Source organism: Paralichthys olivaceus, chromosome 12, assembly GCF_024713975.1.
Source record: "Paralichthys olivaceus isolate ysfri-2021 chromosome 12, ASM2471397v2, whole genome shotgun sequence".
In the NCBI taxonomy this organism is placed as follows: Eukaryota; Metazoa; Chordata; class Actinopteri; order Pleuronectiformes; family Paralichthyidae; genus Paralichthys; species Paralichthys olivaceus.
In genome coordinates this window covers 19597479-19614264 of record NC_091104.1, presented here as the reverse complement: position 1 = coordinate 19614264, position 16786 = coordinate 19597479, and the positions used below count along the sequence as shown (strand labels likewise).

The 16786-nt window shown below is 43.1% G+C and overlaps 3 protein-coding genes across 5 annotated transcripts in view; 1 reads left to right on the top strand and 2 right to left on the bottom strand.

The window, feature by feature from the left end:
* trappc12 (trafficking protein particle complex subunit 12) overlaps positions 1–7332 on the top strand; it is a 30866-nt gene extending 23534 nt beyond the window's left edge. For all 3 annotated transcript variants that reach the window (XM_020084963.2, XM_020084964.2, XM_069535611.1), the window contains 6 exons: positions 91–163; positions 1590–1663; positions 3275–3373; positions 3833–3936; positions 4580–4667; positions 5766–7332. In XM_020084963.2, the coding sequence (XP_019940522.2) occupies positions 91–163; positions 1590–1663; positions 3275–3373; positions 3833–3936; positions 4580–4667; positions 5766–6008 (681 nt within the window). In that variant the 3' untranslated portion in view covers positions 6009–7332. The remainder of the gene's footprint in view (positions 1–90; positions 164–1589; positions 1664–3274; positions 3374–3832; positions 3937–4579; positions 4668–5765) is intronic.
* Positions 7333–8544: 1212 nt separating this feature from the next.
* On the bottom strand, positions 8545–11527 carry adi1 (acireductone dioxygenase 1). Its single transcript, XM_020084966.2, has 4 exons — positions 11303–11527; positions 10505–10624; positions 9944–10123; positions 8545–9728 (listed from the first exon to the last, which is right to left on the bottom strand). Exons 1-4 carry the CDS (start codon positions 11423–11425, stop codon positions 9618–9620), a joined length of 534 nt encoding a protein of 177 aa, XP_019940525.2. The 5' UTR covers positions 11426–11527; the 3' UTR covers positions 8545–9617.
* Positions 11528–13723: 2196 nt separating this feature from the next.
* marcksl1a (MARCKS-like 1a) lies at positions 13724–16497 on the bottom strand. The gene is made up of 2 exons (XM_020085172.2): positions 16123–16497; positions 13724–15108 (listed from the first exon to the last, which is right to left on the bottom strand). The coding sequence occupies exons 1-2, from the start codon at positions 16204–16206 to the stop codon at positions 14566–14568; spliced, it is 627 nt and encodes a 208-aa protein (XP_019940731.1). The 5' UTR covers positions 16207–16497; the 3' UTR covers positions 13724–14565.
* Between the last annotated feature and the right edge of the window lie 289 nt (positions 16498–16786).

Sequence of the window (16786 nt, the reverse complement as noted above, 5' to 3'; positions counted from 1 at the left end):
ATATGCATATTCTAATACACACATAAAAAGCCTTCAGGATTCACCATAAAACAACTTCTGTCTCTGAAGTTTGAATTTCTCAATTAACAGATTCTAGAGAACTTGGAGAAAGGCTTGGCTGAGGATGGAACTATGATCACCTTAACACAAGAGAACAGGCAAGGTAAGTGTGCACACACACACACACACACACACACACACACACACACACACATTCATACAGACATTTGGCAACAGATCTGGCCTCAGTCCCAGACTGCATCACACTGTGGGAAGAGAGTGAGGTCATGGGCCCCAGTGGGTAATACAGACGCACACACACTGAGGCAGAGGCACACCTGGTGCAGGACTGCAGCATACCTTGGCCACACACTCACACACACACACACACACACTCAACCACACAAAAACACCAATGCGGTGCTCTAAAAGTGTTTAGCACCTCACTGCTCCGCTACTCGCACTGAATATCAAACGGTCTCTCCAGCCCTTCACGCCGAGCAGATCAATACAGATCGATTCTATCCAATCCACTCACATCTGCACAAGTGTGCTGGGGAAATAGGCACCTTCATCTAAAATTCACCAGGTTTGGGTCGACACTCCTCCACATAACCCCTGTTAAAAGATCTCTTCTTTTCTTACTCTCTGCTCTTCTCTCCTGTCATCCCCCGTCTTCCTCTCCCTCCCCTCACCTCTTTCTCTACCTTTCCCTCTCCCTCTCTTCTCCTCTCCATCTTCTCTTTGTCTCTCTCTCCTCTCACTCTCTTTTCCTCTTTCTCTCCCTCTCTCTATCCCTCACCTCACCTCTTCCTCTCTTCTCCTTCTCCTCTCTTCTTCTCTTTCTCCTCTCTTCTTCTCTTTCTCTCCCTCACGTCTTCCTCTCCTGTCCTCACCTCTCCTCACCTCTTTTTTGTCCTCTCATCGTTTACAAGTCCTGTGACCACTGATTTTTTTTTTGTGTGACTAAAAGCTACTTAATCAGCTAATTCACAGCAGTGAACAATAACGAGACACTTGGCAAAGTTGAGCTAAATGTACCAAGATGCTTGCTCGATTATAACTGCGAGAATTGGCAGGTCGGTGATGTGACGGTGTGCCGGTTCTACCGACTTCTCCCACTCTCTAACAGTAGAGTAATAGCTGTGCCCTCTGTCTCTCCTCTCCCTGCCCATGCAGACAGTCGACAGTCAAGTCAATAACGCGCAGGGCCTTCCCTTCACACATCAGACCCCTACTGAGTGATTAGCTCCTCTCCCCAGCACACACACACACACATGACTGCGGCGATGAATGCTAATAGGCCTGCACACAAGCCCTTCCACACACTGTCTGAGGGAAAAGAGGAAAGCGTGTGAGAGTGTGCCGCAGTGTCTTCCTCACCACCTCGCCTTAAAATAAACCCTTGTGTGCAGGGGGAGGAGGGGATGGGGAGACTGGAGGTGTAATGAAGGGGATGGAGGGATAAGAGGGATGGCTTTAAGAGAGGGGGAGAAAAGGGGTGACACTACAGGGACATCCAAAACAAGTGAAAATGGGAAGAGTCACCCTGTTTCTGTCTTCTCTTCTTCTTCTCTACCTGTTTGTAGCATCACTTAAACTGTGGCAGTCTCGCCTCAGCCGGGTCATGTACTCCATGGCCAACTGTCTGCTGCTGATGAAGGTAGGTGTGGATGTGTGTGTGTGTGTGTGTGTTTGCTGACACTTTGTGTATCACAGTGTGTTGAATTGAATATGTCCCTCTGTTCACGTCTACCTGGATGTCCGTGTGTGTGTGTTTGTGTGTGTGTGAGAGAGGGAGTCTCAGAGATCTCTGATGCCGGGCTGGTGGAGGATTCACAGTGAAATCCCCCTAGACTGACCACTAATTGGATTCGTGGTCAGTGAGAGAGAGAACAAGAAAGAGAGAGAGGGAGGATGGAGAGTGTATTTGGATCAGACTTAATAGAGAAACCACAGTGCCATCTACTGGTGAAGTCCAGTTATAAATATGAAAATTTTGATTGCAAGTGAAGCTGTTTGGAACGTGTGTATTCCATCCAAACATGAATTAATGCATGTGAAATAAATAGCGTTATGATATAATATAAAAAGCAATTGAGGATGAATTCACATTTTTGTTGCCCATGTGAGTATAGCAGCAGAATGGTGGATGCAGGACTCGGTCAAAATAAATGACCTAAATTACAGAGTGTGTTTGTCTGTGTGTTTGTCTGTGTGTTTGTCTGTGTGTGTGTGTGTGTGTGTGTGTGTTTGTCTGTCTGTCTGTCTGTGGTAATAAAGAAAAAATGTCACAAGTGCAACAGTGTGGCTCACTGATGTATTTTTAATACTTGTTGAACAGTGGAGCTGTGGTTCAGAGGAATACGATCTAACATACATTCTTGGTAGTTGGATATGTTCATTGTTGGTTTGAGTCACTTCATGGAATTAATTTATCATAAGAAAATAATAAATATATCCAAAATGATCCCATAAGGAGCTAAAAAAAAAAGGTATCATACGTCTACCTCATTGTCACAGGTGTATCTTTAATAAATGTGCATGGATGCAATGTAGAGACCAGCCACAGTCATATCTTGTTGTTTGTGAGAATGTGGAGTTTTAGTGTAAAATCTGACTCTAGAATAGATATTTACAGTCATACAGTATAGTCAGTGATAAATAGAATACAAAAAGATGCATTTCACAATTTCATAACTTCTAATATAAAATGTCATCAAGAGTTTCCCTGGAAACTGTTGTGATGTGAAAACTGAGCCAAAGCAGTTGTAAAACAACACCACCATGATACACACATACATGCACATGTACACACTTTTATGTACTTTGTGTCCCAGCCCAGTGCACACTTTATCTATACACACACACACAATCACACACACACACACACACACACACACCCTACACCTCTATGACCTCTCTCTGTCGCCCGGCTCAGCAGTCGAGTCACCATGTGAGCGATGAGTAGCAGTGCAGTGTGGAGGTGGGAGAAGGGTCACATCGCCCCGCTAATACTCCATATGTTTGATTAATGCCCTCTCTCTCTCTCTCTCTCTCTCTCTCTTTCTCTCTCTTTCTCTCTCTTTCTCTTTCTCTCTACACTCTACTTTCCTCGGCTCATCTCAACTCGCTCACTACCAACTACTAACTTCTGACTTTACTTCCATTGTTCGACATTCTTCATTCATATTTCTCTTTTTTTCTTTCTTACTCTTGCACTCTTTGTTTTTTGTCTTTTTTTCTTTCTTTCTTTTCTCCCTCTCTCCATCAGGACTATGTTTTGGCTGTGGAGACCTATAACTCCATCATCCAATATGAACCTCAGCAGAGAGTGCAGCTGCTCAGTGGTATAGGACGCATCTTCTTGCAGGTTTGCAAAATAACACACACACACATTGCAGTGGCTGAGCAGTGATTAGCCTAGCTTACCAGGAAGAATGGAAGGGAGAAGAAGAATAATGATATAAAAATCAGCAGTTTTAGGGTGGCTTAGTCAGTCCTATTTTGACAAACTCCAGTTTGTCGGTCCAACCTGCACCTCTATGCAGAATCTCACTTTACAGCACAGGTTGACTGGAAACTACACAGTGGCAATAAGACTCTGGAAAGTCATTTTATCTTTATGCCAAGCTGTCTGTAGTTATTGCACAGACATGAGATTTATATCAATATTCATATTCAAACAAAGCTAATAATACATTTCCTGAATTATTGAATTGACTCTGATGAGAATCAGGAGCAGAAGTAGGAATAAGACCCAATATTCACACCTTCATAGACACACTTAGTCGAGTGGTTAATGTGTCGCTGCTGCTTTGTTGTTGGCTAGATCGGAGATGTAAAAACAGCAGAGAGGTACTTCCAGGATGTGGAGAGAGCCTGCCAGATGAAAGGGAGCCAGTCCAGTCACATCACATGCATGCTGATGAACAGGTATGTCTGTCGTACGTTTAGCACCTCTGAACGGTGTGTGAGTGTGTACTTTATGCTGTTCAGGATCATTTTGCTCCACGGACTCTGTGCTTCCTCCTGGCATGTGATTTAGCACAGGATGTCACACCTCTGTAGCTCTGACCTGAGGAGATGTGGAATTATGAGGCAGAGCTCAAGTGACAGAAGCTATCTTCCTCACAGCTGCGTGTGTTGATGCTCGCTTCACAGAGGCAGGCATGTTATTTGTTGTTTTGGTTATTGTTTTTATTTAGTGCATTTGCTAAGGCATGGGGGACCTGTACACCCCCCCAATCATCATACAGTCACACATAATGGAAAAATATTGACTGTTAAAAACATTGTTGGTTTGCTCACACTTGTGCTTGGTATCTAGCATATACTTTAGTTTCTGACCTACATCTAAATAATGCACCTGAACAACCGACTGTTTACAATCTGTTGCAGATAACCTGCCCCCTCATGTACATTTACCCATGACTCCACAGAGATGCCTTCTCACACTGTAGTACTCACTCCACTCCACTACTCTGTTTCTTATTTACCAAATTTGCCTCCATGTATCTGCTCACATGACTTTCCAAACTGCTTAACACTGAATCTTTTATGTTTTGTTTTTTTCCAGGGCCTTTGTCCACCTCAGTCAGAACAACTACTCAGAAGCTCATACATCCTTCGCTGAGGTCTTAAAGATTGACCCTAAAAACCCTGTGGTAAGTACGAGCACGTTTTTGTTTATTCAGTAGATTCTTGGGCAAAAGTGGCAAATTAAAAGTAAATCGACTTAATAAATTGTGCAAAGTCTGAACACCTCCTGAAGCCACTGTATTTATTTAGTGCTTCAGTTACAGAACATTGATTGATGTGTCATTTTAACTGTAACATTCAACCTATAAGCAATAGCATGCAGTATCATGTAAAGCTCTTGAGAAACAGATGATATAAAAACACAATAATATAGAAACGCTATTGATTCATTCATAGTTAAGAAATCTACTGTACAGTGTCCTCAGTGATTCCACTCAGACCTGTTATTAACATCACAAATGGTCAGTGCTAAGTTCAGGTGTGACACATACAAATGCCTCCTGAGAGCCGATGACTTGAACCACATACAGAGGTGGACACATGTGGCCACATCCTTTATGCTGTGTGAATGCAAATGCATCTTAAGAGTTGAAGGACAAAATCCTCTGAAATCCACTGACCTGCTACAGTTCAAACATATTTTTACGATTCTCAGTGGGCACATGTTGATTAGTTTGTGGCCACCGTCACAATATAAACACTCATCACCACATTATGAGATATTTTTTCAAATATATCTTCATAGCAGATCTACGCACAGCATCGATTCATTCGGCTCTTCCTGACTCTGCTCACTCTCTCTCTCTCTCTCTCTCTCTCTCTCTCTCTCTCTCTCTCTCTCTCTCTCTCTCTCTCTTGCTCGCTCTCTCTCTCTCCTACCGACAAACACACAAACATTGTCATCAGACACATCTGTAACTCAAACAGGGCTCATGCAGCATCATTTGCTCTTTACGAACACAAATGACACACATGATTATTTGCATATCGGGCGTGGAAGTGAGATGCGATCACAAGCGGTCACTGGAGACACATTCAGGACACAGATGAACTGTCCATTTGTGATTGGATCTTTCAGGACGGATGATAATACCAGGTCTGAACGGGTCCCGGCGTGATTTGATTGTTTAAGGAGTCAGAACATTATCTGTAGTAATCAACAGTGATAACACCATTAGTGAGAAGTTCATATTTAATCTGTTTCCACCTACTCCCTCCTCAAGGCCAACAACAACGCAGCAGTGTGCCTGCTGTACCTGGGCCATTTGAAGGAGTCCCTCGGCCAGCTCGAGGGTCTAGTGCAGCAGGACCCCGCGCTCTACCTCCACGAGAGCGTCCTCTTCAACCTCACCACCATGTACGAGCTGGAGTCATCCCGCAGCACCCAAAAGAAGCAGGCTCTGCTGGAGGCCGTGGCCTGTCGAGAGGGCGACAGCTTCAACACGCAGTGCCTCAAACTGGTCTAAAGAGGCAGGAGGTGGGACTGGGGGAGGACACACACCCACACACTACTGCTACTGTAAACCCCCCGAGAATAGAATCCACCTACCGGCTCCTCTGAAACTCACCAATGCCCTAGTTAGAAGTTGTTGGTTTAATCCGTACTAAAGCAAACGTGTGGAATGTTGCAGTTTTAAAGGGCTTTGTGTTATAGACTATTACTTGACCAGGCCCAAGACATGGACGACTGAGGGACCGCTACGCCCTGCGAGGTGAGTCATATGACCAGCGGGGGTCGCTGTTAACAAGGTTATCATCACTACCAAATCTGCTTGCGTGCTTATGGCAAGACTGTTCAAGCCGTTGTCATGATATTATCTTTGAGACCATGCTGGCTGTGGGTTCGACAATGTTTTATACATTTTTATGTGGCACTGGATGTATTACAGCAGGAATTCACATTTAAAAATGACACTTTTCGGACTTTCCACTACATTCCACTGTTCCTTTTCCTAACCGGTCAATAATCAGACTGTGAGCAGAGGTGGTGATTCACTCACATGACAGAATTTGAGGGAAGATTCTTGGGTAAATACAACTGTAATAGAGAAATGTTTTTAAAAACTGATAAATCAGAATTGATGTCCCCATGATTTTTGTGCAGGGTCGTATAAACGTCTTAAACGTCACTAATGAGCCCTTTCATATATGAAACCTCGGCACTGATTACAGTCACATCAGAGTCCTGCTTTATCTTCAGAGAATTGAAAGAATGAAGAGACATCACACGTTTATTAACAGGCTTTGCAGCATTTACGCCCTTTGCTGTTAAGTTTCACATTTTGGATTCTGGTATTAAGCTCTTCTTTAATTCTAATATTGTAAGTGGATCAGTTAGCAAGGCTAAGAAAAGCTGGCCAATGACATCCATTAAGTGACTCCTACCTTACAGGTCATGGGACGTTGCGGTCCCTGAGAAGAAATGGTCCTGCACTTGACATGGGCATTATCCTAAGCTTCAGTGGGCTTTAAGATTTAAGTCCTCTTTTCATTGGCACACACCTGTTTGAGATGCATGTTTTTTTTACCAGGTTTATTAACAGTGAAAACAAACACGTCTTTCAGATTTCATCATACCCTCTTCTTTCTTCTTAACTAAATCATCATGTAAGATAATAGCAAACCAAAAGTGTAAACAGAGTAGAGCGATTTCTTTAAATTATTGTAAAAAATGATTGTGTTGTTAAATCTTTTATTGATTTGTTCTGGTTGATCTTTAATTATCATTGTTTACAAATTGTGTTTATCATATTTATGTATATTAAAAAAGGCATTGTTACATATACAGAACCCACATATTCATACTGTGTTTGTGTGTTCAAAGGTTTAAGTATAAAAGTACTGATGAAGTACTTGTAATCTCATGAACGGTTGAATATTTAAATTCTACGTTATGACTGTGTTATATTACTGATAATGATAGAACCCATTTAGGTTTATATGTATATACATTTATATATAGCTAATACATGGCATTCATAGGAACAATTTGGATACTGTGCAGGAGGAAGCACAGGGGCGGAGGTAGACCGGATCGTCCGTGGGTAAGATATTGAACCTGAAATGATCCGGCTGTGTGTAATAGAAAAAAACGTATAAACGTGTAAAGACAACAACACTTTGAAAATCGCCATATAAATACAGTCCTTTGAAAAATTGTCGGAGCCCAAATTCAGGACAGCTGTCACACATGTATTCACTTGTCAATTATAAGTCACACCTAGTTAAAATGATACACAAGCATCAAACTCCATCAATTAAATCACAATGTAGATTTACTTTAAGGGTCATTTTACTGTTTCCATGGTGCTGCTGAAATGTACTGGGTCGGACTGTGTCTTATATTTTGTCCATCCAAATGATATCAACATTAAATCAGTCAGAAACAACAGCCTGTGACACAGAACACCATCAGGGATAATCCACTCATGGAAAACCATCCTCACCAGAGAGCGTTTCTTCTCTGTGTACATAAATACTTTTGAAAGGCCAGGACCACATCTTCTCTCATTTCATTGGCCACAAAAAATAATGTTCTGACCCCTTTGGCCAAATAAAAAATATTTATTTGGTTGTAGACTATTTTACTAGCTGGTATTATGTGTACAAAGTAATTGTTCCGGACATCCCAACCGTCGTGTGTAGTGATAAAATGTCACTTTAAATTTATTATTATTATGCTAGTGAGTGATTGGACCCTCGGCTGGAGACTTAATAGCTGGATGCTCTTTATATTGGCAGGGGATAGATAATAGGAGTAAGAGTTTCCACTGTGAACTAAATTATATAATATATGACAGAAACTAAACAACTTAATCTTAAGGAAACCAACCGTGTACTCCACACAGTACAGCTCTCACACATTTTCACTTTTGATGGTTTAATTTTGAATGAGATTATAAAGGAGGGTTCCTTTATGATCTCAGTCAAATTCAATTGTTAGCCATGTTTGGACAACCTAACAGTCAGTGGGGGTGGGGTAATAAATCACTTACAGATATCTTGTGATTGCCAGTTTAATTTTCAGATATAAAGTTTTGCAGCACACACTAACAAATACTCTCAACATCACCAGCAACCAGGATATTTTACTGTGAAAATTAAAAACATGAAAATTCATTGCCTGATACATTTTTCTCCAATGCTGGTGAAGGTAAGATTTGACAGAACCTAGTATATATATATAATAATCAATAGGAAGAAGGCACTTTACCCAGTGTACCCAGCAGTGGTAGAAGTATTCAGAAGCAGTATTAATTATGGTTCGACTAATACTAATACTGCCAATTCTATAGAGTTTGTTTGAGTTAACCTGAAGAGGGATGGGGTTGTTGTTCATTAAGTGACGTATTTCACAAAGTAGTCAGTGATTTATTGTGAAGACTACCTTCCTCAGCACCCCCCCCCTCCACTCAGCTGTGATGCTACATGTGCCACACATTGTTATACACAATGGAGTTGGAGCGCCCTCTGCTGGACAAACTGACTATACTTTAAACTTGAATTATTTTCACAGCAGACTTTCAAAGTAGCCGGTGATTTGAAGATTGTCAGGGTTTAGATCTATTTTGTTTATTTCTCTTTCACCCTCACTTCGATGTCTTGTTCAATAATCTTCAGGTAAGATTTGTGGAGGTTAATAGAACTAGTTAATGTTGGTACGGATCATCTGCCAGTTTCCCTGATGCACCTGGTCTTAGCAATAACATCTCTCCATAAAATCTATTCCTTCATCCTGTCACAGAAGTAAAGGTGGGAATTATATTAACTACTCTATGTATTAATGGGTACTGCAGTGTTTATCTTAGCAACTGTAGTGAAGTCAGGTATTTGCCACTTAAATATAGTGGTTGGAAGAGTAAGCAAATATGAAAAACACTTGCATCTCCGAGTATTTAAGCAGCTGTCTGCAATTATTTAGATTTCCACTGAGCTTGTCTAAATGTTTGCTACATCGTTTCATTTTCACTCATTAGAAAACCTGCTTTATTGCCCTGGTAGAATCACATTAGAGACCCTGACGGATTCCAGTCTATCGATGATGATGAGGTGTGCAGCGTCTTCCTGTCCCAGGATCACTGCAGAGAAGCCATGTACTTCAAACGCACGTCCATGTCATCAGCTGGACGGTTGTAAGCCTTCCACACAGGCTCCCCCACAAACAGCCTCATGGCTTTAGTGTAGTTCTGAGAAACAAACACAGATAAAGTCAATCCCAATGATAATCACGTTCTTCCACCAAGCTGCATGTTTGCCTTCAAGATTTTAAAAATATTGACAATTACAAAAAAGTCCCTTTTGTTCATTTCATTGCATTGTATTTCTTTTCACAGGGCGGCTTTATCAGCTAAGAACAACAGCATCTAGTTAAGTGTAATCATGCAGATGCTGTCAGGCGTACGGTCTCGTCCAGGGTGAAGCGGTGGTAGATTCCTGCCGGTAGAGTGATCAAGTCTCCTTTGCTCATAGAAATTCTGATCCATCTATCCTCCTTGTCCCTGACGTCAAAGTAGGCCCGGCCGTCCAGGATGTAGCGGATCTCGTCATCCTGGTGCAGGTGCTCCTCGAAGAACATCTTCAGCTGAGGGGACAATCAAACAACAGACAGAGGCCTGAATAATGGTGTTACGTTCAACAGCTCAGTGAAGAAGCCACAGAGTTAAGTGCGAGCAGTCTTATCTTTACAGATGCTTGCAAAATATGGCATATTTTATATAGCATATGATATATGTGTAATGCCGTATCCCGCCATGTTAAAGAAAGTAGAATAAATCGTTCCTGTATCCGGCTGTTTATCTGAATCCGCTACAAAATGCAACAGGTTGTCTCTTGGGTCCCACCCCTCCTCAAACTTAAATGGAAATCAGTTCAGAAATGAAAACATAGTCTCCTCAGTGGAGGTAAAAAGATCATTAAATTACTAATTTAATATGAGCAGCTTTTAGCAGTGTAGTCAGGTTACCTTGTCCTCGTAGCCAGGTAGCGTGTCCTTGTGAACAGTGATGATGTCCATGTAGCTGTAGCCCTGGTCCTTGCGGATCTGCTCCAGCTCTGGGTCCGTTTCATAGATATCAGCATTCAACTGCAAAGACATGACAATCAGTAAACATGCCCATGTGTCGGAGGGTGCAAAAACCATCTTCATCATCTTTAGATCACATGTTATAACAAACTCAAATGCTGGCACTGTCATGTAATAGTTAAGTTAGCATAAAAATAAATAAATGACAAAATCCTGCACAGGAATAAAGTTATCACACAGACTCTTGTTCGAGTGTGTCAACAAACAACATTGTCCTTTTTGAGTCAGTTAATGGAATCATACATTTCTTTAACCACAGACACGTGACTTTCACAGAGCAGAACTCTGAATGCATCATTAGAATCTGTCACGTGAGGCTGTAGCTGCTCAGAACATCAGCACACTGTAGAAAGTGCTGTTGTCACATCTGTGCTCCTCAGACTTTAATACTAATGTGCACAAGCAATGCGTGTTTATCCACAGACCGTAATGCTCGTCTTGATTTCCTGAACTGTGTCAGCTCAACAATCTCAGGGCAACAACACAATAGACATGTTTGTTACAGCGTTAGTTTCTGGGTCACAGTGGTTATGCAACTCAGAGGCTCAGTGAATTCTTCATTTCCACATTCACATCGTGGATCCGCTGCCTTCAGCTCCGTGTGATGCACTTCAGTGTTTGTTGTGTTGCAGCTGTAGACGGCTGAAGTGGGTTAGCGCTCGTGTGGGTGCGTGGTACCTTCCTGTGGAACACCCCGAGCTGCTCCAGCACGCCCAGCGAAGCAGGCTGGTTGGGCTCCAGTCTCCGCGGCCTCCTCTGGTCCTCGTCAGAGCTGTTCATGTACCACGCTTCTATCTCCATTGTAGCCGCTGGACCCCACGAGTAAACACGATCCTTCCTCCTTCTCCTCTTCCTCCTCCTGCTGCTGCTGCTGGGCGGAGCACACTGATCACTGTGTGTCGCACGCAGCGTGACGCGTTGCACCGTCGTGACGTCAGAGCTGCGAGGTTCAGGAGCGGAGGGTTGGACCGTGGACTCTGTTTCCCCCGTTGCCGTGGAGACGATTGAAGCAAATAAAGTGTCAACGGTAATAGCTGCAACACACCGACACACACACACACACACACACACACACACACACACACACACACACACACACACACACACACACACACACTCACACACACACACGTGTTTGTACTTCTACCTTAGACTCTCATTGGCAAAATACATCCCTAGACCCTTACCTTAACCTTCACCATCCAAACTATCCTAACATAATCCTAACATAAACTTAACTCTAACCTAACTCTAACCCTAACATAAACTTAACTCTAACCTAACTCTAACCCTAACATAAACTTAACTCTAACATAACTCTAACATAAACCTAACTCTGTCCCCACTCTCTGTAGGGTCTATGCCTAAAATGGTCCTCACAAAGATGAGGACCATTTTGTCTACTCAAAGGTGAGTACAGGAACACACTCCATGACTTCACAGGACATTGCATTGACTGATGGATTGAAGGCTGAGGGCCTCAGTGAACAGATGTATTTGAGAGATGTAGCGTTGCAGATTGCAGCATGGACAGAATTCCAGAGGGTGGAGGCTGCAACACAGAAGGCTGTGTCTCCAAAAGTTTGCAATCCTGAGTTTGAGGACTGCAGCCTTATGAGTGGAGTGTAGTTGTGCAGGAGGTCAGTAAAATATGGTGTTTTACTGTAAATCTAAAATCAACAGGGCAAAGAATCAAGTTCCATCCATACTTCTGTCCACTAGAGGGAGCCAGAGACCAACAAATGATAATAAAGCACGTTAACTATGTGGTGGGGAACAGCTTAATAATGTTGGTTTTATTTCTCCATCTGAAGACTAAATATCATGTGTAGCCATAATTAATTCATAACTATGTAAGAGAGCTTGTTATGCAACTTGAGCAGAGCTGCCTCACATCAAATCCTCTTAGTGTCTCATAGACCTGCCTTCAGCTTCATGTCCTCTAAAGGTACAGTGTGTAGAATTTTGTGATATCTAGTGTTGAAGTTGCATGTTGCAGCTGAACACCCCTCACCTCACCCTCTCCTTCCAAACATGAAAAAGAACCTGTGGTAGCTTCAGTCGTCATAAAAACTCAAAAGGTGTTTAGTTTGTCCAGTCTGGACTAATGTAAAAAACATGGCGGCCTCCATAGAGAGGGTCCCCTCGACGTAAATATAAAGTATTTAAATATAAAGGGCCTTTTCTGGGGTAAAGAAAACTACAAGTCATACAATTCAGATGAAATGAACTAGTGAAAACATCATAAGGATTATTCTACATTAAATTTCTGCCAATAGTTCCCTTTCACCTGAATCTTACAAACTAGACCTTTAAATCCGTTCTTTGATTCAAAATCTGTCATACATATAAAATGTATTGAAGGATATGACAAAACTAAATGTTGATAATTGTATTTATACAAAGTGTATTTACTACAGAAACTAGTGCAGGTGTGTATTTAATTACACACAAGGATAAATCAAGTATGACTCAGCCTCTTGAAAGTTCATCTTCTCATTAATGTTATTGGAACCTGACAAATGTACTGTTTAACCAATTAAAATCAGCTAATATACACTTTTCACAGACATGTAAGTATCCACGTCTTTGTTTGCTTATATCCGCTAGTGTCAACTTATATTTTACAGAATTTCCACTACATTAAATATATGAATGTTTATTTTCTAGATTAAAGTTCAGTTTATTTAGTTACATAAGTTTTGTTTCATTTATAGTCATTCATAATATGGTTTATGGTTAAACCGTAAAATCTCAAGGATTTGATAATATCAGTGGAATCAGTGCCAAAATTTTTCCTAATGTATATTTATATATCCATATAGAAATGTGATAAGAAACCCCTTGTATCCAAATCACCGCATAAAAATCAATTATGGCTGGGCTGTAAGTTTTAATACACCTTGTTTGTCCCTGTCTAGTCACTAGTCATTTTTTGTTTTTAATTTGTATAATCTAACGAACTCCTGTATATATCAATTATTTAATCCAAGATGATCTAATAATGAATGTGTATGTGCTGATGAATACCAAATTCATAACATCTAAAAGTAACTCCAGTAGCAGTGTTGGTGTGAATCAGCAGGCAGAACACAGACAGAGGGGATCAAACATTTATTTACCCTTATTAAAAGTTACAATAAAACCATTAACATCTTCAAACGATAGCAAAATAAAGAGAACCAAAAATATTGGCCAAAACATATTTACAGAGACAGTTTGCAGATAAAAAGCTCACATTTTGTACACAATCCCGAAACCCTGCGTCATAAACTCTGAAATGTGAACACTGCAATACTCAAGAAGCTCGAATGTAGTTTTAGCCAGAAAAAAGAATGAAAATGCACGAACAAAGACATTGCTCTTTTTCCACCCCCCCTCCTCGATTTTCACTTTTCTATACATGACAAAATACTCGAAATTTTGGGGTAAAACATAGGAATGTAGAATTCTAAAAATTAAGATCATTTGAAAGGTTTCATGTGTCCGTATAACAGTCATTTCGAGTGAAGGAGATGGTCTGCCCCGCTCCACAGTGGTGACGATTTTTAGATCCCAAAAAAGCTGAGAAAGAAAAATAAAATGTTATAGGGCTGCCACGCTGTTAAAAAGGATGCTTCTCCATGAATTGGGAAAATAAGTCAGTATTCCTGATTCGCTCCACATCCAATCCATTACCTTCCAACATGCCAGTCCCTGTGTGTACCATGAGGGGGCGACACAAGCCGACACTTTTATCATGAGAGGGCCCGGTGAGGTTCCGTCTGTCGAAGAACTAATAAAAGGCAGTGAACTGGTGGTTGAATCAGCAAACGTGATATATCCTTTGTCTTCTTTTGTAGTTTTGTTTATAACTTTAAGAATGTGGCACGAGTCTCTCATATATATATTTATATACTTTAATCTTGGAAAATCAGTTCAGGTGCCGTGATGGGGTGCAGTCACTCTGCCTTGGCCTCGCCCTCGGAGGCTGCGGGTGTTGTGACCTCGGCGGGGGCGGGGGCAGCAGCGGGCTCCTCAGCGGGAGCAGCCTCTGTGGCTGGGGCCTCCTCTGCTGCCTTGGTCTCACCCTCGGGTGTAGCTGCCTCGGCAGCAGCGGCCTCGCCTTCTTTGGCCTCAGGGGCCGGCGTCTCCTCTTTGGTTTCCTTGGCTGTGTGGCCATTCTCCTCAGGCTTGTCCTCGGTCGTGGGGGAAGTGGCCTCCTCCTTGCCCTCCTCGCTACCCTTCTTGCTCTTCTTCAGGGAGATGCCCTTGAACTTGAAGGAGTTCTTCAGGGAGAACTTCTTCTTCTTCTTGCCCTCCTTGGCGGCTTCGCCCTCTGCTTTGGCGGCCTCGCCCTCAGCTGCAGGAGCAGGCTCGATTGCGTCCCCGGCACCGTTCTCGCCCTCCTTGGCTGGTTCAGCCGTTCCGTTTCCATCGGCGGCAGCCACTTCCCCGTCAGGCTTGGCTGGCATGTCCCCGTTGGTTTTGACATGACCATTCTCCTGCAAAGAAGAGGATTGGTTAGCCATACAATAAAATATTTCAACTAGGCCAAAACAAACACTTTGAATCTGGAGGAGAAAATGAGGTTAAATGTATCCATCTACTTCAACAAACCAAACACATGACGACAGACTCGCAGTAGCTCACTTGAACATAAGTCATAGAGAGAGGCGCTTGGTCCAGAGAGGGGATCAACAGCTGTTTGCAGGACCCTACGCAGACGCACGGGGGCAGTAGTGCTCCATCGAAATGTCAACACAGAGCGAGGTGAGGGAACAAAGGAATCCCAGAGAAACTGCTCTGTGCTCTCATCCAACATCTCTACAGCTGTCTGAGCGAGCAGACATCAGACAAAGCCCCGGTCCCTCATACCCACTCCGTCCACTACAGACTGTATAGAGTCAACATGTGTGGATGGAGGAGCGCACTGTGGCACATTTAACATCTGATCTGAGGTCAGACTCAGTCAACTCTCTATCAATCAGTCAGCCATCAATCAAATCAAAGTGTCTTAATAAACCTCCAGTTATACACATCTCACTAAAAGACGCTTGGAGGAAAATGGAGATTGAATTGGCGCCTGTACGCGCTTTGTTTCGGATTCCGCAAACTGCGCCTCCAGCAGAGCGCATTTACATCCTTCTTGCGGCCGGTTTGCATCTTTTGTTCGACGCTGGAGCTCGATCCCAGACTGCTGAGGACATTTGCACCAGAATGTGAGTTTCTCTGACACATTCAGGTGAACCAGCAGCAGACTGGTTTTACAAAGGCTGGTCTGCTGCGCGCAGAGCGGGGACGTGCACACCACTCGACGGCTGCTCTGCTGGAGGTCTCCCCCCCCCACACCACCGGCTCTTTAACTTTCATTCACTCCTCATCCCTCACTACAGCCGCGTGTCTGCACACAGAGACGGGTCTCAGCCCGGTGAATCAGCGGCTCAGCACCCACCCAGCCCGGGGCACCCATGCTGCTAGTGGGCGTTGGGTGCCATGTGGCTCCCGGCTCTACTCACCTGGCCGTTGGCTTTGGCAGCAGCAGGGTCGCCGGTGGCTTTCCCCTCCACAGCTACTCCACCCTTTGCAAGCTGGGATCCCATTTTTTTCTCTCCTGTTGGTGTTGTGAACAAAAAAAATAATAAAAATTCGAAAAAGAAAAACCTCGTGGGAGCTTTGGAGATTCTTAGTTTTTTATTAAATCCAGATCTGGGCTGGTGGGTGAGATCTTGCCCAAGGAAGGTGGAGAGAAAAAAAATCCGACCGGCTCTCCTTCTCCCTGGCTGGGTCTGGAAGCGAGATGATCCCCGTGTGTGTGTGAGTGTGTGCACCCCAAGGCTGCTGGGCTCAAATTAAAGGATGTCAGGGACACGACTGTGAGTATTTCAACCGCGCCTCGAAATCGACCACAGTCTCCTCCCACGGGCGTGACAGGCGGGCCTCGACCAATCTGCGGCCGGGGGATGGGCCTCCCTCGCCCCCTGTCACTGCCACAGATCGCCCTGAAGTGGAGCATCAGCACAGAGTTGATCCACTGTCTCAGGTGTCTGGAAGGTTTTTACTCTTAGTTTGTCAACTTAATCACAACATGTTGCATGTTGATACACAATGACAACACTTAGATATATCAGATATATCAGATTAGATACATTAAAATGGTAGATACAGTTGTATATTCGGGTG

Coding starts and splice junctions, on each gene's coding strand:
- adi1 (XM_020084966.2), bottom strand. CDS start 11,425: ATGGAGATAGAAGCGTGGTACATGAACAGCTCTGACGAGGACCAGAGG. Junction 10,625..11,302: donor TCGGGGTGTTCCACAGGAAG/GTACCACGCACC, acceptor ATGTCTTTGCAG/TTGAATGCTGATATCTATGA. Junction 9,729..9,943: donor GCTTCACCCTGGACGAGACC/GTACGCCTGACA, acceptor TTTGTTTCTCAG/AACTACACTAAAGCCATGAG.
- marcksl1a (XM_020085172.2), bottom strand. CDS start 16,206: ATGGGATCCCAGCTTGCAAAGGGTGGAGTAGCTGTGGAGGGGAAAGCC. Junction 15,109..16,122: donor CTGCCAAAGCCAACGGCCAG/GTGAGTAGAGCC, acceptor TCTTCTTTGCAG/GAGAATGGTCATGTCAAAAC.